The sequence below is a fragment of the Papilio xuthus genome, unplaced genomic scaffold, assembly GCF_000836235.2.
Source record: "Papilio xuthus unplaced genomic scaffold, Pxut_1.1 DF826945.1, whole genome shotgun sequence".
In the NCBI taxonomy this organism is placed as follows: Eukaryota; Metazoa; Arthropoda; class Insecta; order Lepidoptera; family Papilionidae; genus Papilio; species Papilio xuthus.
This window is the reverse complement of record NW_013531704.1, coordinates 6,854,523-6,877,839: the sequence shown is the minus strand read 5'-3', so window position 1 is coordinate 6,877,839 and position 23,317 is coordinate 6,854,523. Positions and strand designations below refer to the sequence as shown.

Genomic DNA, 23,317 nt, shown 5'->3' with positions numbered 1-23,317 from the left:
AAAAATTGTTTGAATATATGTATTACTTAATAATTATCGCCCGCGACAATCTCTGAGCAGAATTAAAAAAAAAACTTAATAACCTGTGTTCTCCCAGACTATGTACTACATCTAAATGTGAAATTTCATCAAAATCCGTTGACCCGTTATGGATATACTATTAAAGATCCGTCCATACAACCATCTATCCATCCATCTAAACATTCGTTCGCCCGCGAACTTAAAAAGTAGCCTACCTGTTCTTCAAGACAATATTCTACATCTGTTGAGCCGTTCTGAATATACCTTCGAACAAACATCCATCCATCCAAACATTCACATTTATATAAGTAAGAAGTAAGATTTACATAGACATTCTATGTATAAAACACCTGCTTCAACAAATGCTCCCTCGCTATTTACTCTACTTTGTTTAATACATAACATCACTTTACATTAACTATTCAAGTATATGTTCACATACTTTACAACTGAAATTCAGCACCTGCGTTCACTGACCTTAAAACGTTCTATAGAACTAGGTCTTAGTATAAAAGGATCCTACCTTTTACATCAGTTAAAGAAACCTTTTCAACATAAGGTCTAGAATTCTTAAGGTTCGTTTCAACATTTTATATCTTAGTTTCGTGTGCAAGTTGTAAATATATAATGTAATAGCCCGCGACTCCATCCGAGGGGAATTAAAAAAAAAACGTAGTGTGTTCTTCCAGACTATGTTCTATATGTATGCCAAATTACATCGAGATCCGTTCAATCGTTCCAGAGATACCTTCAAACATCAATCCATCTAAACATTCCCATTTATAATATTAGTAAGATTACCCTAAAAAATATAGTTAAACACTGTATAATAAAACACGTATTTTAACCCTTTGAACGCCGGCGAAGGATAATAGGGACATCAAAGTGGTTAATTTCACCATAAATATGTATCACCACCACACATAGACTACTAATTATTTTTTTTGATATTCCGCGCGTACGGAGTCACAGGCGACAGCTAGTTGACGCATAAATATAAATAAATAAAAAATTATAAATAGCATGTAATACTACAAAATATAACGTAAAGATAGCCTTGTTCTAAACAAAGCGAAACATGACATCGCAAATTATTACGGCTTAAGTCGGCTTTAAGGTCACTCGTTTGAGCACGTAACATCTGATTGACTTGAGTAGAACATTATTAGAATTAAAATTTTAGCGTTTCCATTACCGAAATATCTGTACAAAAATTATATTTCCATGACTCTCAATCATCATCATCACCAACCTGCCCTTGTCCCTACAGAAGGTCAGCGCAGTCCTAATCCTCCATACATCTCTATCAGCTATCATATCTGAATTCATCCCTTCTTACGCATATCCTCTTTCACACAATCCATCCATACTTTCTTTGGTCTGGTAAAAAGGTACCATATGTTTCGGTTCGATTTTTGTACGAATCTATTCAATTAATAATTTAAAAAATGATGTCGTCAAGGTGACCTCAAATGCACTTGAATCGAAGTTTAATAAAACTATCGAACCGCGATGTCCTCTTTGACATGTTGAATTATTAACGAAAATTAAATGGAATTTAAATCTTATATATAAAATTCTCGTGTCACAATTTTCGTATCCATACTCCTCCGAAACGACTTGACCGATTCTCATGAATTTTTGTGAGCATATTGAGTAGATCTGAGAATCGGCCAACATCTATTTTTAATCCCACGCGGACAGAGTCGCGGGCTACAGCTAGTCTTATATATAAAATTCTCGTGTCACAATTTTCGTTCCCATACTCCTCCGAAACGGCTTGACCAATTCTCATGAAATTTTGTGAGTATATTGAGTAGGCCTGCGAACCGGCCAACATCTATTTTTAATACCGCGCGGACGGAGTCGCGGTCGACAGCTAGTTGACGATAATATCACAAGACTTCTGCGTGTAGCAAGTATCCCAATGTGACCGAGTGCAGTTTCAATACTTAGAAAAAAATGTAACTTATTCGATTCGTTTTCTTCCCAAGATTTTTATTACTTGTTTAAAATGATGTAAAAGATATGTTTAACTACATTCTCGTAAGAAACAATTCTAAACCAATTATTCTAGACTGAAATTACTTGTTACAAATCTATGTCTAGGTTAAATACATAAACAACAATATACTGTTATAACATAATCCAGTAATCCTCACGTTCGTGTACAATTTACCGTCTACTGTTTCATGAATATCTTATCAAAATTAGCATAAATATCGCTACATGAACGCTTGTCGTGTACACTTGGCTTTATTTCAAACAGCTATGTATACAGTACTATTCAAACTTTATAAAACATCAGTATATCGCACGTGACGCTTTGTAGTACACAATTTTAGGTATCAGCTTGGAGCAAAGGACATAATCCGCCTTAACTAATTTTACCCTGAGCAAAGTTGAAAAACGAGCAGGCGGACACCTAAATTCGCCGAAATAGCGAAACGACCGCTGTTCATGGACGTTTGCAATTGCAGAGGCGTTCCTACCTTCAATCAAGGGATGAAGGGACGTGCAGAAAGAGGATATTTCCCCCTTTTTATGCGTTCCGTCCTTCGTCAACTCTTCTTCCCCTTCCATTATTTCTTTATAAGGAATGGAGGGGATGGGAACGTGGAGTAGGCCTAACTATAGTTAGTTCCGTTCAGGAGACGGGATATGTCCCGTTATATTGTTTGAATTTTATAATACAATAGTATGTAGACTAAGCTTGTTATTTCGGTCTATGGCCACTTTTTGCATAACAAGTCCGGTCACGGGTTCATTGGCTTCGAAAAAAAAACTACCAGGTAAATAATATTGTTTAAGTTGTTTGTGTTATCCAATTGTTTGCGTTTTACTGCTTTAGCAAGGAACAAAGATGTTGGTTATATTAATTTAAAGACATAACTTTATGTTGTTATGAATAATGTTATATATAAAATTCTCGTGTCACAATTTTCGTTCTCATACTCCTCCGAAACGGCTTGACCGATTCTCATGAAATTTTGTGAGCATATTGAGTAGGTCTGAAAATCGGCCAACAACTATTTTTCATCCCCCTAAATGTTAAGGGTAGTCAACCCCTAAATTTTTTATTTTATATTGTTTAGACAAACGCGGACGGAGTCGCGGGCGACAGCTAGTCTTATATAAAATTCTGGTGTCACAATGTTAGTTACCATCCCCCGAAACGGTTTTATCGATTTTTATGTAATTTTATATGCATATTCAGTAAGTCTGAGAATCTGTTACGAACTATATTTTAATCACGCATAGACGGAGTCGCGGACGACGGCCTATATTCATCTAAAAATATATATATTTTATTTGACATGTGTTTAAACAATACACGAAGTTGGCGAAAAATTTAGGTCTTTCGCTTTTACTTCGTACTGTATGTGATCTGCATACAAAAACAACATTGTGTAGTCTTCATTTTGTACAGTGTAAAAATGTTTTAGTAAAAAACAACTCCAATACTAAATTAAGTTATTTTAGACATTACTAGCAGTCGCCCGCGACTTCGTCCGCGCGGGATTATAAAATAGATGTTGGCCGATTCTCAGACAAGAGAATTTAATGAGAATCGGTCAAGCCGTTTCGGAGGAGTATGGGAACGATAATTGTGACAAGAGTATTTTATATATAAGATTATTAAGCATCCTTTGGCGCGAGTGACGTGCTGTCGTTACAAAGTGCAGTGTCAAGAGAATAGTGAGGGGACATAAACGACATTTTAGTAAGGCTAGTGTTGTGCCAATACACTGACTTATTTTTGAATTTTCTTCCTAACAGTCGCTAATATCATTGAAGTTGTGTATTGTTGCAAAACATATTAAGCGAATATAATTCAAATCATTAAAAATTTACATTCGTGTTACTAAATATATTATATTACACACAAATGCAGGAATATTACCGTGGGTTTCTGAAAACAAAATCCCCGTTTAAAACATATTGTTATCTCTGTTTCGTCAAAGATAAGCAGGAATCACGATATGTTGTAACAGAGATTTTCATCTCAGATACCAGCAGTAAGACTAGACAAAGATTAATCATGTACCTAATATACTTTTATAATTTCCAGATAGTACGACTACAACTTTATAAAGTTGATTTGTCATACACTTACCCAGTAGTAATAGAATGAGCGGATTCTGGAACTGCTCGATGTATTTCTTCCAGAGCGGGTCCTCCTCCTTCACTTGGAACTCATTGGGGCCAACAAAGTTCATACGGTCGTTAGCCTCCCGCCATGACAGACCGCGACGGACGTCCACGTGTAGACGATCCGCCACCTGGTGACAAAATACTGAATTACAACTGGTATAGTAAACAACAATTGAAGTATTGTCTATCAAGTCAAATTACTAAAAGATTGCTAGAAAAGCACTCCATTAAAATTAACATTTCAGTCTTAAATTGGGTCAATCGTTACCGAGTCCGTACTTCAGGCACTATGTATTGATCTTTACAACTGGCCTGCAATATGCGCTGTATTGCTGTAAACGGTCGCTTCAAACTGTTTTAAAACGATAATACCATAACTTCCTAATACTACTCTATATTATTTTTTATTTAATTCTAGGAAGACGAAGTCGCAAGAGCCAGTCATATATAAAACATCTACAATATTGTAACTTAACTTTAATGATGTATTTAAACATACGACTGACTTACAGTTGGTTTCTAAGACAAAAATCTCTATAAAATATATAGTCATCCCCGTCATTATCTTTGTTTAGAAGGGTACTATGGTCTTAGAAACCCAAGGTTAGTTTGCCCTAAATTAAAAAAAATATATTTAGCCATAAAACTTCGACAATTTAAATGTCAACAAAATATTATTTCATGTCAAACTAGTGTCATTTATTCACGTAAAAACCAGACAAATATGTTAGGTGAAAATAGGCCAACACTATTATCTGATAAGATGAACAAAGCCTTTAGCTTATAGACAATCTTAAATTTTGTATATCAAGGCTAAGAATTGTCTTTTAAATGAATAAAATTAATACAAATAGAACTTAACAATATAGATCTCAAACCAACTATTGTATCGATTTTGTCAATTTGTCTGTATGTTTGTGTGCTTTAATTTTAGAAACTGCTTAGCCGATTTATATACCGTATTCACTACTGTATTGTGGTAAGCTTCACTTAATATTTAGTGTTTGTTTAATCTCAATTAGTGCATAAATAAAAAAGTTATGTTATTCCAACTATCTGTACCAGAGTATTCCATTTACAATGTAGGTATCCACTTTGTTCTTTGAAGTGTAATAGCGCAGTCTTTTCCTATTAATCGTATACTTGCTAAAATTGTAATGTTTGTAAATATACATAATTGTTAAACACGTGTCAATAGATGTCATATTCGTGGTCTGTAAATTTTATGCTACCTGGAAGATTACACAATCGCCTATAAATTCACACCTTGTGAAAATAATAATAAAATCAACTTTGGAGGACTTTTGTGTATTGTAAAATAGCATTTTACGTACTTAATAAAAATTATAAATACCGCGTATGTACTTACCAACTAGTAATTACTAACTAGCAGCCTCCCGCGACTTCGTGTGCGCGGGATTAAAAAACCTAGTAATAAATATAGCCTACGCCAGTCGGGTATATTGTGGCATTACTTTTTAATGAAAGAATTTATAAAATCGACTCTTTAGTCCAAAAAAAAGGAATGTTCATACGATTAGGCCAATTAAAACAATTGCCACCCATGGTACATCATTAATTGACATTTATCAAAGGAAATTACGCGAAAGTTTATTGACCTCCATACAAATGACAACCGACTCGAACCGGTTAAGAAACGCAATAAATTACTGTTATATTTAACAAAAATTACGACGAAGAATTGGAGATATTTTTTATATATCGTAAGGTGGCAAACGAGCGAGCGGGTACCTGAAATCGCTAATATAGCGAAGTGACCGTTGCCCATAGACATACGCAATTGCGTATGCATTGTCTACTTTTCAAAACTACAATTAATCGGTAATCTTTACCTTTTTCATTAAAAAAACAAGATAAATAAGTAATTCACAAATACTACGCAATGTACCCATTTAATTTGACACGCCAGGAACTAGAATAATGTTCTGCCCGGCGTGCCAACTAAATACTACATATGATAATGCTTATAATATTAAATCCAATATAGAAATGAGATTGGAAATCGAGATTTGCTCTTATCTATCAAGATTATATACATAGCAATGTATATTGCGATTTTTTTTCGTTCGCTTCAATTATTTCGACGACTTCCAATACTTTTATCAGTTATCGCAGACATGATGGACATTCACCTGATATATCATGGAAATGCAGAGAGTTAAACTTTCTTTATTTATCTACAGTAGGTTTTGGTAAAAACAGTAATGTTTAGCTCTGAACCTTTTAACCTTATTCTTACGCTGAAACCTTTAATCGACGGAGGAGAGGATGCACAGAAAGAAAATATTTTCCCTTCCCATGCATTCTCTCTTCCGGAAAGTCCACTTCCACTTTCCATCCTTTCCTTACAAGAAAAAAGAGGGGAAGGGAAAGAGGACTAAATTAGGCCTCTGGGACGCACACTCATCAGACGAAACGCGGAATTGCTTCCAATTAACGCCTGTCTTCTGTGTGGTCGTGGTATTTCACCGGGCGAGTCGGGACAATTCGTGTAAGATGTTCCAGCGGGGTCTACCACTGTTAAGGACACGATAGAAATTCTCAAATGACAATAACCTTTATTGTCATTGACTGAGATCTACCGTTACCATGGCAACCATTCAACTTTGCTAATATTGCCTTGCAATGTTCCTTTCTCGGATTAAGATTTTCTTAATCAACTCGTTACCTATTAATTAATTATTCAAAATTATTTGCCGCGATTGCTAAGCTACTGGGTTATAAAGAAGTGTGTTTACGCTTTATTATAAAGTATAGATTACAACCATAGTAATGTTAAGATTAATTAAATGTTCTTGAATTATTGCATCATATTTTCAATATAATGTTACGGTTTATGCTTTTCGCTGCCACGTGATGGTGACCTTGACTAATATTTTATTTGCTTCTGTATATTTGTATACGAGATTATGCGATCAGCTACAAAAAGTGAGTGAAAAATTTTAATAAGATTAATATGCGACGAGACGATGTTAATCATTTTGAATATTTTTGTCAGTAATTTCTAGAATTTATCCTTATATTCGTAGATAAAAACACAAGACGTCGGAAAATTATTTGAAAAATTTATATTTTCATTCATTTATTTATATTATTACTATTAAAAAGAAAACTACGTTAAGAAAGTAAACTTGTCCAAATAGAACACCTGAGAACACCCTGTTGCTTTGATAGACATGATTTTGACATTGATCTCGTCCAGACACTACGTCTAGCGATGAGACAACCACCTGTTGATAACGGTGGAATACTGCGCAGTCGCAGACAGATAACAATATATTTTTATACATGTGTTTCGGCAGTAAAAACCCACGCTTAGACGTACCTCCTCCCAGGCGAGTATGGAGCTCTCGACGGCGCTGATCCACATGTCGCCGGCGCCCGCGCTCACGTCCGCGCCGCGCCGCCCGCCCTCCTCCGAATGCTAAACAAATAATACAATAGTTAGAAATCTTATTAAAACGCGTAGTGGAAAAGGGATTTTACACCGACATTGAATCTAAAGGCATCTCGCTATTCAGGATCTGGCTAAAACTTATCACATCCGTTGAAAGAGTGGCGCTATCATCGCAGCTAGATTAGGTAAGGTTAGATACCGTGGGTTTCTGACATACAAATCTCTGTACAAAACATATCGTCAGCCTTGTCATTTGACAACACTGAGATAAACAATATGTTTTAAAATGAGATCTTGGAGTCAGAAACCCACGGCTAGTAAGCCAAACTTTCCGTATTTTCTTTCAGAATTGTGTTTACTTAGGCATAGAAAATGACAAACAACACCAAACACCTACAGGCCAATAAGGAACTTGTGACAGTTTTTGTTACTGAATAGGACTTCTATGAGTTATTTCATAAGCGAATTAACTTTATCATTCTTACCTACACACAAATGTACTTTTGAATCAATATAGTAAACTAGCTGTCGCCCGAGACTGTGTCCGCGCGGAATAAAAAAAAACTATTGGTCACAGCAAAATGTCATATAGCCTTAAGCCTTCCTCTATAAATGGACTATCCAACAAAAAAAATTTTTTTCAAATCGGACCAGTAGCTCCTAAGTTTAGCGCGTTTAAACAAACAAACAAACAAACTCATCTGCTTTATAAAATAAATATTAATCAATTTACGTAAACAACTTTGGTTTAAATTTTTTTAATTAGTTGACCTTATTTAAATTGACCTATTTTAAAGGATTAAAGGCGAGAAACTTCTAATTTGTTATTTTATAACCTTATCATTTATGAGTTCCTGGTATGTTTTGTTTCCTGTTATGTTTCCGTACCTGGTACTGAGGACAATTTAAAACCAAATAATATTCCTGAAACGCTTCAATTGATTTAGGACAAAGCGTTTATCTAGCTATAGACTTACTAGTTTTTTAAGGTCTTGCTTTAAAATCAAAAGGATTACACAATAGGCATCAGACAATATAACGGAATAGTTCGATTGTTTTTTTTAAGACGAAGCGGAACAAAAACTGAAAGAGAATAGTCAGAATACAACGAAGAGGTCCAATCATTATAAGTACTAACATTTATTGTTATTTATAAAAGACTAGACGTCGCTCGCGACTCCGTCCGCGCGGTATTAAAAATAGATGTTGGCCGATTCTCAGACCTACTCAATATGCTCACAAAATTTCATGAGAATCGGTCAAGCCGTTTCGGAAGAGTATGGAAACGAAAATTGTGACACGAGAATTTTATATATTAGACTAGCTGTCGCCCGCGACTCGGTCCGCGCGGGATAAAAAATAGATGTTGGCCGATTCTCAGACCTATTCAATATGCACACAAAATTTCATGAGAATCGGTCAAGCCGTTTCTAAGGAGTATGAGAACGAAAATTGTGACACGAGAATTTTATATATAAGATATAAAAAACGTACTGCTTGATTGTTACATTATAAGTGAAGGGATAAGGAATAAACTAGTTGTTGCCAACAGATTTGCTTGAATCTCAAAGGGCGCAAAATGTATGAAAACATACAGCTAAGAACAAAAGCAGGCATGCAGACAGGCAAATATATTTTGTTTTTGTTATAAGTAATTCATATATGATAGTACAAACAGACAATTTATTTATTTATATAGATATAGATTGTAGACCTAAGTTTTTCTTATACCACTATATTAGACCGAAATTGGAAGGGTGTACTTCTAGTCAGTACATTCATATAGACAATAGCTTTACTGTTTAATTCAGAAAAGTATGCGAATTCAGGTCGTGCATTTAAAATATTGACCTAAAAACTGTATACCTTTGTGAAGCATTGTACCCGTTTAATGGACGACTGAGGACGTAACTTCCAATTACATTTTAAAGCAAGGCTATCATAAAATAATTTCACTAAAATCTTTGACAATATTCAATACTGTAATCAATTAAGTTGTGTAGAAAATAATTATGAACGTCTTAATACTTCTGAGGGTCTAGTACGAATATTCGTTAGTAACTTTTTCTAAAAGCGTCCTTACCGGGCGTGGACTACACCAATCTAATAAAATTTATAACACAAATTATTGATGACGTCACGAAGGCGAGTGCCACAATTATTCGTGCTATGTCATAAATATACCACCAAATTGTGAATGTCAGTTAATTCACTTGACGTATTGTTTATCTTCTCTTGTTTTTTAAAAGAGTGACATGTTTTAGATTATTCCCAGCATTATCATAGCTAATGTAAAAATGTGATACATTCTGTAGACTCTTCACTGACTATATACATGGATAGGGTATAAACTGTGAATTTTCGTGCCAATTTGATTTTCGCCATTTTGGCGCTGGTATCGGTGGTGAAGAAAGGAACTAATAATAAGCAAAGACCTATCCATTTATATAGATACAGCCAATCGAATATTTTCGTTTTTAAATTAAATAATAAATACATGGCAACATTAAAATATTTATTTGCTGCAATCATTATTTTAATTAGCATTTACGTTTGCTGTTGATAATTTTAATTTCTTTAATTATTTGATAATGCTTCCAGTTGCATGCCTATCACTTGTTTCATATGCATGGAAATAAATTGGTCTGATAAAAAATTATTACATTGTTTCAAATAATTATTTTATACTTAAGATACCAATAAATAAATAACTATAACCTAAAGAAACAAATATAACGATTAACAGGAGGTTTCTGAAACCAAAATCTGCTTATAAAACAAATACATTCTAACAGTGGTAGAGCCCGCTTTAACTTCTTCGCACGAATTGGCCCGGTTCGCCCGGTGAAATACCACGACCATACAGAAGATAGGCGTGAAGATTCCGCGTTTCGTCTGATGAGTGTGCGTCCCGGAGGCCTAATTTAGTCCTCTTTCCCTTCCTACCTTTTTTCTTATAAGGAAAGGATGGGAAGTGGAAGTGGACTTTCCGGATGAGAGGATGCATGGAAAGGGAACATATTTTCTTTCTGTGTATCCTCCGTCGATTAAAGGTAGGCAACGCATATGCGTATGCGTATGTCTATGGGCAACGGTCACTTCGCTATTTCAGCGATTTCAGGTGGCCGCTCGCTCGTTTGCCACCTTATGATATAAAAAAATAACATCTCTGATCACAATCTAAATTATTAAGCTACTTTATTTCATATTTTGTAAAAAAATGACCTAACGTACTAAATTTTTCTACTAAATAAATATTTCCCCTTCAAGTTAGGCTCGCAACCCTAAACAGGGACATACTGTATACAATAATGTACAGTACATTGAATTAATAAAATACCAAAGCCATAAAAATAAGCAACACATAACTATGTCTCAAGTAAACAAGTTTTAACTAGTCGTTTAAAGAAACGCAGGAAACGCAGCTGCGTATTCCCTGTTTTTATAAAATCTACAGGACTTTAGTCTACGGCGTAAGGAATTAGCGCAATGTTTAACAGGTTATACAGGTTGATTGAAAATTCCAAAAAAAAGTAAACGATTTTTTTAATTCAAAAATAGATCCTAATAAATCCACGAAAATATATTTAACGTAAGTTTCCACTGGTAAGAATTAGGTTACTAACTAAATACGGTGGTGTTCTACTTTAGTCAAGTTGCGAAAAGATCGGTATTAGTGAAGTTAACCAGTCGTTTACCTAGTCAGTTCTCACTTGAAAGCTATATTTATAACATCGCAACATACACATATGTATGAACTATATTCTATTTATATACAATGCGTAAATCAAATCAAACAGGAAAAAAAGAAAAAAATTGTCTTCTTATCAATATCTAGTACATACTGTTCAAAATAAAAGAACGTGGACAAAAAAAATAAAAGGTTCCAATAAAATATAAAGTATTTAATAGCCGCTTTCTATACAGAGTATTTTTTTTATTGGAAAATAGTATCTGGGTTTCGAAAACCGGAAATCAGAATCTGTATGTCAAGGTTAAAAACTAGAGCACTATAATCGATAAGGCATTATAAATAGAATGCCTTGCATATAGTAAGAGCATAGATTCTATTAGATTTATTTTAATTTTTGTAACTGGCCAGAATGTTCATTCAATACCAAAAATAAAAAAAAATTATAGGTTTACTAAAAAAAATCCCACTAAACTATTCTAGGCTACAAATTCAGCACAAAACATTTTATAGGGCCGGCAAAAGCAATACAATACTAAAAGCAAAATTCCGCGAAAAATATCTCACTAATTTAAAAAAAAACTGAAATAACAATTATACTTATTAAACTTGACTTTGACCTTCAATGTAAAGCAAATAAAAATTACAACCTTGGCAAAAAAGATCGCCTTAAGTCTTTTTAGTCGCATTTTATCACTAAACGATCCGTCACTCACGAACACTCAGACTGTAATGAGCGTTTGAACTGAGCGCATAATAAGCCCGTGCGCAGCTCACCCTAATATCGAGTGGGGGGGAAAGGGGGAAGTGTTACTTAGACTTTTTTCTTTAAGCATATACTCTTGAAACAGATATGCAGCATTTTAAGAATTCCATCCTGTAAGAACCTATCACATCACTCTCGGTTGTCAACACCAATATTTTTTTAATTAATGTTTTGTTTATGGGTACAGTACATCATTAATGTAGCCCATTCAGACAGTTTACTACTACGTCTCTTATCTCTTATAGTGTTTTTTTCCCATATATGATTCGTGTTTAAAACGCAATGAAAATCATTATAGACTCTTTAAACCTTATATTGACTACCAATATAACTACGTAAAATGTCGCAAAAAAACAGCATGGGATGGGCATGAAGTAAAATTTATTTAGCGACATTCTACATCGGGTCATTGCACCCACAACATTAACGTTAACCGATACCAATTATTTTTATAACACAACCACAAAAAGTGTTAACATACCCACCTAACACGTGTACGTCATAAAAAAAGTAATCAAATCAGGCTATTTCATTCAATATCGAATGAATTGAATTTTGAGTTACTAACTGACGAAATAAGATTAAATGGTCACGTAGAAATTTACAATAATAAGCTATTTAGGGCATCGGTAACCAATTATACTATTAAGAATCGTTGATAGGACCTGGCAGGACAAAACTAATGACACGCGTGCCATTAGCCCTCGCTCGGGCGCTTTTTTATGGCGCATTTTGCATTTTGAGCGCTAGACGAATGTCGCTCGATAGTGGTCACGGATAACTCAACAAAAAATTGATGACCTGCAGATCAACTCAATTTTATTTGTTTTGTCTTTGACAACTGCAAACTGCCAGGCACCGGGCAGCAGCATCGCGATGAGCTGTGAGCTCCCAATTTAGTTGTCAAGCTGCAGCTCAATGATTCAAGTCTATGTGATTTCAACTTTTGAATCGGATCATAAGTTTTGGTATGCCTTGATATTTTTCAATAATAAGAAATCACAAAACAATTTAAAAAAGATTAGAGAATTTCATCTCTTGTAATGGTTATTGGTTTGTGATGTCACTGCTATTCATTTCATAAATTTTAAATCACAATTATAATAAAATTAAATAAATATACCCCAAAGGACTTGACAGACGGACAGACGGAGAACAAAGTGATCCTATAAGGGTTCGGTTTTTCCTACGAGGTACGGAACCCTAATGATACGATTGAATTATCAGCAACGGCATTAATCAAACAAAGAGAAAACACTATTTTGTAATATAATATTGTGTTATCAATAAGTCAATTAGTTTTTATGATAAACAGATAGTATTAAGTCAAGTGATGACTCTTTATCCATCTTACTATCTTTAATAATATTATAAATGCAAATTAATATAAATACAAAAGTATGGATGGATGTTAGAAAGTGTATCTCAACGGATCTTGATAAAATTTGGCACAGATATAGAACATAGTCTGGAAGCTGTGGGCTACTAAGTTTTTTTAATTTGTTATGGTCCGGTTTACCGAAGACAGCTGGTTTTATATAAAGAAAAATCCCAGACACACTAAAAACCTCCTTTTTAGGGTTCTATACCTCATAGGAAAAATATGGAACCCTTATAGGATCACTTTGTTGTTCGTCCGTCTGTCAAGACCCTTTTTTATTTGGAGACAGGTGTCATTAACTTTAATTTACTTTGGCTTACAGGTTTCTTTCCATAAATTTTTGGTCCATAACAAAATATTTCTGGAATTATTAGTTGGAGTCTGAATTAATTATTCCTATGGCTTAGATTTGTTTCCTCTAACAGTATTACATACTCAAGCTATAGGGAAGATTTAAGGGTCCTAGGGTTAAATTATATTAAAAGTTTGTCATATAAGCCTTATAGATATTTACAAAAATTAAACTAATTTGTGATCAAGAACACTGAAATCACAAGACAGGCATTGTATATGAAATCTATTTTTTTTTAATTGAATACCAAACTAATCTAATTTAAACTCTAATTTTGTACACATGGCTTCATGCTGTATGTAAAATGTGCCATCATTCAATATTAGTCTAAAAAGAAAGTAATGGCTATTTAAAAACAAATGAAATACAAAGATTTGTGGTACGTAATTAAAAAAATGCAGAAACTACCGATTAGTAAAAGTATTTCACGTGTCGTAGTGAAAGTGAAAGAATTACTATGAAATGTTCATATATTTGAAGTCACATTGGAATGCATTACGAATTCTTTTCAAAAATATTTTCTTATTTAAAATTTTAACGACGCTGTCGATTGCGATACGCCGATATAGTTCCTCCAACTTGTTACTCAAATCTTACTAGAAAAATCTAGGCCGACATGACTACGTCGACTAGCTTTTATGATACGAAAATAAAAAAATAACAGCGATAATACAGCCACCGTATTCATGTTAATTATACAATGAAACTACCATGACTATGACTTTCCAACTAATAATCAATAACACTAGAAATGGTACACAAACAAAATCAATAAATTGAACAAGTTACTAACCAAACTTGCAGTATCCTGGCTGTCTAGAGAATACTTGTCCGTATCTTTTCCTTGATGGTCGTTGGAGAAATTCTCATATTTGCGAGTGGGGCTACTTTTCATCTTTAACAAAATGTCCAAGAGCTTAAGCTTCGACAGACATTTTAACACCGAAAAGACGACACAAACTACAGAACAACGAAAATACACTGTCAATTTGACACACGAAAAAACCGAGATGACAATTTTGTACTTGACAAATGACATCTTTGAACAGTTCAGAAACGTTTGAATAATCTATCACTGTACGATTCAATCTAATCCAAAATAAAGGCAATATGCGAAAAATGTTTAAACGATATTTGTAATATGTTTTTTAATCGCACAAAGTTCAATTGTTGCGATTTGTTTTTATTTACAAGGAATATATAACCTCTTTTCATGCGTCTTTTTTTTCTTAAAACGTGACAATTAACATCTCACAAAACTAATAACAAATTATAGCGAAATTAACATTAAAGTCAAACAACTCACTTGTAAAACATTTCTTGTATCAGTATCCCAAATTTGTATCTTCGTGTATTCGTGGACCCCATTTGTCTTATTACCATAATTGCGACGGAACATCTGTAAACATTCAGAAACACTATTTCTCGATATCACACAATATTTTTAACACAAGCTATTTAATTCTAGTATTAAATTAAACACAATGACGTAACAATATTACCAATAAATTATCTAACAATACCTAACATGGACTGATCACAACACTAACACGACTTAATCATAAATACAACTGAAGGGAATCCTTAATCATAGTACTCTTATCAGAGAACGAAATAAATGGATACAGCATGTTTAACAAAGCCTGACCTATCATTTTAATCTCTTTTCCGTTTTAACGGTAACGAATCATATTTATTTTTGTACTTTTTCCTTAAATAAGTGCTAACTCAATAAAGCATTTTTTATTCAAAGTGAATAAATGTAAAATAAAAGGTTAAAAGTAGACTTAAGTATCATAGAGGATGCACAAAAACATCACTTAAAGTGGTATTAATTTCATGATTCAAGTCGATTTAATGAATCTTAGTAGTTTAGTTTCAAATTGCATTGTAACATCCTGTAAATGTTACAATTTTTTTATCAGGGATGTGATGGTCCAATACGAATTATACGATTAACAAGACAAATGATTGATTAACGTGAGATTAAATTTGAAACTAAATTAATATTACATACCTAATAATAAAAAAAATATTAAAATGATTATACTTTGCCGCCTTGATGAGTCAAAGAAAATTATTTGACATAAAAAAAATTAAGTTGCTTTAACAATGTTCCTATAGCTGTAAAATTTCTTTAGGATTGTTAAATGAAAATAATACAGAAAATAAAAAACAACATAACATGATTTATTTATTTCAGTATTGCCTAGTTAAATAAACGTTTTTACAACAAAACTATGTGATTTCTCATTTGAGAGCATCCTGTAGACCGAAGCCTGGTCCTGTTGGCTCTTCGGTTAAAGAAGTAAGTCCTCCCAAAGGTTCTGAAGCATAACGCCCACTCCTAGAAAAGATTTTATTAATCTCATTATTAAAAAAAATATTTGTTTTTTTTTTCAAGTTTCAAAGAGAATTTTTAACTAAAGTAAACTTATTTAATATTTATTTAACTTGAGGTTTTTTTTAAACAGTTAGAATAATTCTTTAAGCATGTTTGTGTTATCTCTAAGATTTGGTTACTTATCAAATTAATAGTATGGCTTTAATACAATGTTAAAAAAATCTATGTAGGAAATACCTTGGGCCTGGTTTAGGTTTTTCATCCCTCTTTAACTTTTCAATAATTTCCTTAGTATCTTCAACAGTAAGATCCTCCTGTAAAAATAGTTTAAAAAATTAAGAAGAAATATTGTTTCGAACATTTATCTAATGTCATTTAAAAAACATTTTTTTTTACAATTAATTTTAATTTAACACTGTTTTAGTACAACATAGAAATATAGGTACTATTAAGATTAATTAATATACACATTTTGCGAGAGAGTCTACGGTCCCGAAGAATGGTAACCCTAATTGAGAAACTCGGGTAAGACAGAAATCTCTATTAGCGAGAGGAATATTAGTCTCTTGGACTCTATCTCCAGTTTTGACTGTATACAAAAAAAAATTGATGATACCTACATAGTAATCATCATTAACTTGGATCATAGGTGCATTCACACAAGCTCCGAGACATTCCACCTGCAAAGATAATTTATATAAACCTTACTAATATTACTTTAGATAGATGGATGAATAGATATTTGTTTATTTGTTAGAAGATCTCCGGAACAGCTTAATGGATTTTAATGAAATTTGGCACAGATTTAGAACATCTGGAAGAACACATAGGCTACTTATTAAGTTGCAGGCGACAAATAGTACAAAATAATATCTAAAATCCACTAATTGAGTGTAATATAATTATAGACTAGCAATATTATGCTGGTTTTAGCTACTTATGACTGGAAAATTATATACAAAACAACTATAGTGTGGCATGGATCATGTAAGATCTACTGACATTTTTTTGGTTATGTTAAGAGGACATTGATATGTTATTAACCTCACTTTTGTCTACCAGCCGAAGTAAACTTGTTGTACTATAAATGGCCATTACATAATCTTTACCTCGGATATGGAGAATTTTCCGCAAGGACTATTGCCACCAACTTCACAGCCTGTGGCTTCTTTGATAGCATTCAGTACAATATCAGAACCACGCAGCCAACACGGAGTTGTAGTGCACACTTGGACATGGTATTTGCCAATAGGTCTCCTGGAAAAAACAGAAGATAGTTTTTGTAGTGTGTTTCTGCCTCCAACTGTTGGTTTGTGAGACCGAAAATCTGTTTATATAGGTTTTAAACAAGGATTTTGGTTTCAGAAACCTATTGTTAAAACTTATATGACCTACCTCACCTAATTCATGTTTTGTGACCTTTTACTTGTCTGATAAGGTTTTGCTTGCATTTTATATTCCATTGGACGCCTGTAGCCAAAATAGCTGAACTGATTTTGAAGTCTAGTGTCATTTGGTTTATTCTCTTTCCCTAAGTGTCATAGTAATTTCTTTATTTTGTAATAAACAGTATATTTTATAATTTACCTGATAAACATGGTGTAGAATGTGGCAACTTCATACACTCTCATTCGAGGTAAGTTTAGTAGTTCTGCAACTTTGTGCATCGCGGATATAGGCAGCCAACCACCATTCTGACGCTGAGCCAGATCTAGCAGGGGAATCATCGCACCCCTTTTATGACCCTCGGGGTAAATTGCCAGGAGTGCTTCAATTCGCTAAAAGTAAGATGAAATAAGAGTTGTAGCATAAATTTGGATTTCCAACACTTATATAAAAACATCATTAACTTTGAAAACAGAAAACCTACAATAAAGTTATGCTAATCTCAATGTAAATTTAAATATTTTCAAATTCAGATTTCTAGTATATTCAGACATTTAAAGTTGATTTTTAAAATGTGTGAATTTTTACTAAAATTACTTTAGGAAATTCTTATAAATTAAAAGTGAGTTTCTAAATTATTTACTAAATTGATTCGTTAAATTAATCAATAGTATATTTGAATTTGGAACAGATAGAATGAATGTCAATATTGCACAGCTGTTTCCCAATAAGAGTGAGGTTAGCTTTTACTCAAACTGAATGTTCCAAATTTAAATTTAGAAAATTACTATCACCACTGTATTAAATTGTAATAGCAATGTTTTTTTTATACTGATGGACTGTACCTTGTTGTTTTCTGGCGTGAATTCGAATGGTATGTTAGGATTATCTTCTGGAGTATCCCGGTGTACAAACAAACTGTCATGCTGCAAGCTGGTCGTGGTCTGTAAGGCCCTCGAGGATACACGCCACTGAAAGTGTTTATAAATCTTATAGCGACTAATCACATTGGACATTATGTAATTTTTGTTTTAATTAAAATTCGCATCTTTTGTTTATTTTTATATTATTCACGTACCAGCCCTTGTATCCCGGTTCTGAGACTTGAAAGCATGGTTTTGTTTAATTTACAATGTTATTATTGCGAATCACTGTTCGCGAACAAAGTAGTTTTTATTTTTTTTTCACAAAATTCGGAACTGTCGAACTCGAATGTTAAATGTCAAAATCTTAAAGTTGCCAGTGCAAAAAATGAATATCCACGTCATAGATTATGTATGTGTTAGGCGTGTTAGGTATTGGTTAAGTTAGGTGTTAAAATAGTGTATTTTTTTAGATTTAATTTTGAAGGCAGTTTCCCTAAATATTTTAACTATTAAAGAGTTGCTGAACTATTACTAATATTTATTAAATAGAAAAATAACCAATTATGTTATACTCCAATTAATTGCAGGCCATATTCTACGCGCGTACTCCAAAATGTACATAGACGTGTTAAATGTCCCAAATGTTAATTTTATGTTGTACAATTTATGTACAATAGTTAAATTCTACTTTATATCCTACTACATAATTCTAAAAGTTTATAAGTAAATGAATGTTAGATAAGGGATCAGACAAACACTTTGGTATGGAAATATCAAAAGAACAGTATTAGTACCTTACTTTGAACGGCTTAATTTCAGCCGGTCTGAAAGTATTTGCTATTTTTTTAAGGTTGAATACGAACGTGGTATCAAATGAAGCGTTATTGGCTGCAGTTGCTAAATGCTAAAATATAGCCAATAAAAGATATTGCTAGTGATGTCAAACTGTTGTCGAACCGAATTGGTACACTTCTGTACTTCCAACAATGTTTGGATAAAAGCATCATAAACCAAAGTTATGTTTAATACTTTTTGTAACATGCAAAACCCAATTTAAATATTTTTTTTCTATGTTAAAAATTAGTTTTATCCTAGTAAGGTAAAATATTTTCAACAATGATTCGAGAGATGGCAGTCGAACAGTAAAAGGATTACAGTCGTGCAAGTAAAGGTTTATTCTATTATAACAACAAAGATTAATAAAAAAAAACTTACGTAAACTTAGTACTTTTGTTATTGATTTCTAGATGGCAGCACTTGTACTTTAGGATTGAAAAATAAGAACGTAAAATTAAGTTATTAATATATGGTTCGCTAAGTGCAATTGAAAACCGTAAATAATCGATGGCATTTAAAGAGAACAACAAAATATTTGAGAAATCGAACTCGGATCCCAACGTTACTGTGAGCCCTGCTAGAATATTTGCCACAATTGGTGTCGTATTGTCATAAGTTTGACATTTTTGGTATACTTTGCGCCCGATAGAGGCGCTGCACACAATGTAATACAAATTTTGACGTTGATGATACGATGGCGATTGACTTGAATAGTCTAGCACGAATATTAAATAGTTTTTAAATTTCTTTAGAATTCTATAATTTAAACCGGTACGCAAATAGGATAATCCGCGGGATTATCCAGCCCTATACATTGCTCGCGCCATATGCCTACGCCCGTACTTCCGTGTGAAAAAAGGTGAAAACAAAAGAAAAACCGAACCAGCGCCCCATCGGCAAAACAACGAAGCGTTGCCATGGCAACTGCCGCACTTTCCCCCGCCCGCAATGTGCATCCCCTGTCTGATATTCATTTGTAAAACGCGGTAGCTTAGTCATAATACTTTGACAAACTATTTATAACACTCCACATAGAAAACGCAATAACTATGTATTTGATTAAAAACTAGCTGTCGCCCGCGACTCCATCCGCGTGGATATATAAAAAACTTAGTGTAGCCCACCCATCCATCGATCCACATCACATCCATCTAAACATTCGCATTTATAATATTAGTGAGTTAAATAAAAAAAAATGAAAAAAAGTAGTATCCTCCGTCTCCTGTCTCTAAGCTACCTCCTCATCAATTTTCAGGCATATCGGTAAAGCCGTTCTTGAGTTATAAATAGTGTAACTAACACGACTTTCTTTTATATATATAGTTTTGACTATGATATGTTGTAAATAATTTTGACAGAAATCAAATAATTAATTACTTGTAAATACTATAATATAATTTAACCAAATCTAAAATATTAAATGTGTTTAAAATGTATTAGAAAATAGTCCACCGGAAAGTATCGCCAAAGCTCAATTGGTTACGGCAGCACACAAAATGGTCGATTGAATGCGTTCAGAAATTAGATAACGGGACAATTGTTGCTACCATTGATAAGAAATTAAATTTCTGAACGTCTCCGTGGCCCGGCCGATGGCGACAATATAAAATTGGCTTTTTAGAAAGCATATTGTTGTTTACGAATAACAATCTCATCGATGTTTTGATAAGAAACTTAAATAAAAAATACAATTTAAATTTATGGTCACTTTTTAAAGAACCATAGACACTAACTTTTTGATATAAAACTTTTTAAAAATTATTTTGCGATCGATTTGCGTTAAAAAAAATCGTTCAGAAACCAATTTAATTTTTTTAATATTTTAAAAAGACGTGTTATATTTATTACTCTGTGGGTCCTAAAATGTAATTTAAATAGTTTCTGAATGTAGCCCCCACACACATGCATTGTTTCCTTGGAATCTCTATTTTATGTCTTAGAAGTGCTAATAAATTCGAACTGTCAAAGAACTAACAAAGAAAAACAGTGGTTTCTAAACTGTGTGTATAATTATTAAAAAAAAAAACACATAACTGACATTCCTATACTCTTTGATAAAACAATAATTACATTGCAAACTAACGTTTAGCCTGAATTAATTCAAATAACAAAAAGCGTAATTACTCAAAATCTAAATAACATTTTCAAGCTCACTTTACATCTTACTGAAAGCAGTTTTGATTTTATTCTTATATTCTCTAACGTAAACATTAAGTTAGCTTAACTAATTATAAAAATATTCAGTGTTATTAAAATCCCTTCTATATAACCTCTCTGAGGGGCTCGGAGCCTACCCTAAGTAAAGGGTGATTAGGCCATAGTCAACCACGCTGGCCCAGTGCGGGTTGGTTGACTTCACACATATCTTCTTAGATATGTCCAGGTTGCATCACGATGTTTTCCTTCACCGTAAGAACATCGGTTAAATGTACATATGTAATGTAAAGGCCCTATCTGTTTTGCATTGCAACGCTTAATTGTAATTTGTTTGATTTTTTCCCCCTTTTTTCCCTTTTTGATTGTGTTATAAGTGTTATAATGTTTTTGAACGAATTAAATGTTTTATTATTAAATCGGATATCGAAAATAACATTGGTACATGGCGGCATTCGAACTCAGGACCTGCAGATTACAAGTCAAGTGCGTTGCCCTGAGCCACCGACGTCTTTCGTATTTCATGGTTACTAACATCATAATTATGTTTCGCGGAATTTAATCTATCTATAGATTTGAATGTTCACTCTACAGTCGCGACCTGAAGCATACTTGTAATTAAAACGTATTACAAAGAAAAAAAAGGTACTAAAGCGCATCATAAAAGTGGGGGTAGTCATTCAATCTTCTTTTAAAGTTGCAATTCTGACTAGCACTAATTATCTAGAGTCGTCAGATTTAATTGCTTCTCATAGGAGGGTTTAGAGTGGTACTAATGAGGTACTCCAAGCCAGCTATACCGTACTTGAATGATTCATTGCTTTAAATATACATTTATAAAATAATTTTTAAGGTTTTCTCTTCAGTAGGCATGCTAATTGGAAACTTTTAATTTTTTTTAAATACTTTACTTAGTGCCTCGTCGGTTTTGTGCAGTTAAGGATTTGTTATTTACAAGCCTAGGATTCGATTGCCGCTGAGTATTTCAAGTTTCATATTATGTATCTGATGTTTTTACGATGTAGGAAAACATCGTGAAATGATTTTTTAATATCATAAGGTGGAAAACTAGCGAGCGGTCACATGAAATCGCTGAAATAGTGAAGTGACCGTTGTCCATAGACATACGCAATTGTATATGCGTTGCCTACCTTTAATTAACGGAGGAGAGAATGCACAGAAAGAAAATATTTTCCCTTTCCATGCATCCTCTCATCCGGAAAGTCCACTTTCACTTCCCATCCTTTCCTTATAAGTAAAAGGGTAGGTAGGGATAGAGGACTAAATTAGGCCATCGGGACGCACACTCATCAGACTATAGGCGGAATTGCTTCCACTTCACGCCTGTCTTCTGTGTGGTCGTGATATTTCACCGGGCGAGCCGGAACAATTCGTACGAAGATGTTAAAGCGGGCTCTACCACTGTTGACTACACTCTACCACTTATTTTTAATGTTTATTTACTAGATTTTTAGATTTAATCAATAACATTGATTTATAATGGTTCAGTCTGACCTTTATAGTTCATTTAGAATAATGATATGTAATTTAAAAGTCGTAAATAATTTTCTTATTTATTTTGAATTTTTATTACTGATTAGTTTTATGATTGTTTTTATTCACTTACTAGCTGTCGCCCGCGACGCCGTCCGAGCGGAATAAAAAAACTATTGGTCGCAGCTCAATTTTATATAGCCTAAAGTCTTCATCTATAAATGGACTATCAATTACCTGAGATTAGCGCGTTTAAACAAACAAATTCTTCCGTTTTATAATATTTGTATAGATTAGTCATTCGAAATTTAATAGTACTGATAAAAGTGTTTGAGTGAATTTATTATAAATTATACATAGGCCACTAATTAAGTTTTTTTTTTAATTCCGCGCAGACAGAGCCAAGGGCGACAGCTAGTTATTTATATGTTGCTATGCAAATGGATATAAAG

At 33.3% G+C, this 23,317-nt stretch overlaps 2 protein-coding genes across 5 annotated transcripts in view; both read right to left on the bottom strand.

The window, feature by feature from the left end:
* SPoCk (secretory pathway calcium atpase) overlaps nucleotides 1-15,323 on the bottom strand; it is a 30,883-nt gene extending 15,560 nt beyond the window's left edge. Inside the window, exons 1-4 of one of the 4 annotated variants that reach the window (XM_013316994.1) lie at nucleotides 15,308-15,323; nucleotides 15,091-15,183; nucleotides 7,523-7,621; nucleotides 4,139-4,304 (exon numbers count right to left, since the gene is read on the bottom strand). In XM_013316994.1, coding sequence (XP_013172448.1) covers nucleotides 4,139-4,304; nucleotides 7,523-7,621; nucleotides 15,091-15,183 — 358 coding nt within the window. In that variant the 5' untranslated portion in view covers nucleotides 15,308-15,323. Of the gene's footprint in view, nucleotides 1-4,138; nucleotides 4,305-7,522; nucleotides 7,622-11,935; nucleotides 12,019-14,577; nucleotides 14,745-15,090; nucleotides 15,199-15,307 lie in introns of those variants that run through there. The other 3 variants (XM_013316993.1, XM_013316995.1, XM_013316996.1) reach the window with 3 other exon arrangements.
* A 630-nt stretch (nucleotides 15,324-15,953) lies between these two features.
* ND-24 (NADH dehydrogenase ubiquinone) lies at nucleotides 15,954-18,696 on the bottom strand. The gene is given in 7 exon segments (NM_001312137.1): nucleotides 15,954-16,131; nucleotides 16,366-16,442; nucleotides 16,749-16,808; nucleotides 17,238-17,385; nucleotides 17,716-17,906; nucleotides 18,360-18,485; nucleotides 18,593-18,696. Coding segments are annotated over 7 exon segments (735 nt in total). The 5' UTR covers nucleotides 18,629-18,696; the 3' UTR covers nucleotides 15,954-16,034.
* Between the last annotated feature and the right edge of the window lie 4,621 nt (nucleotides 18,697-23,317).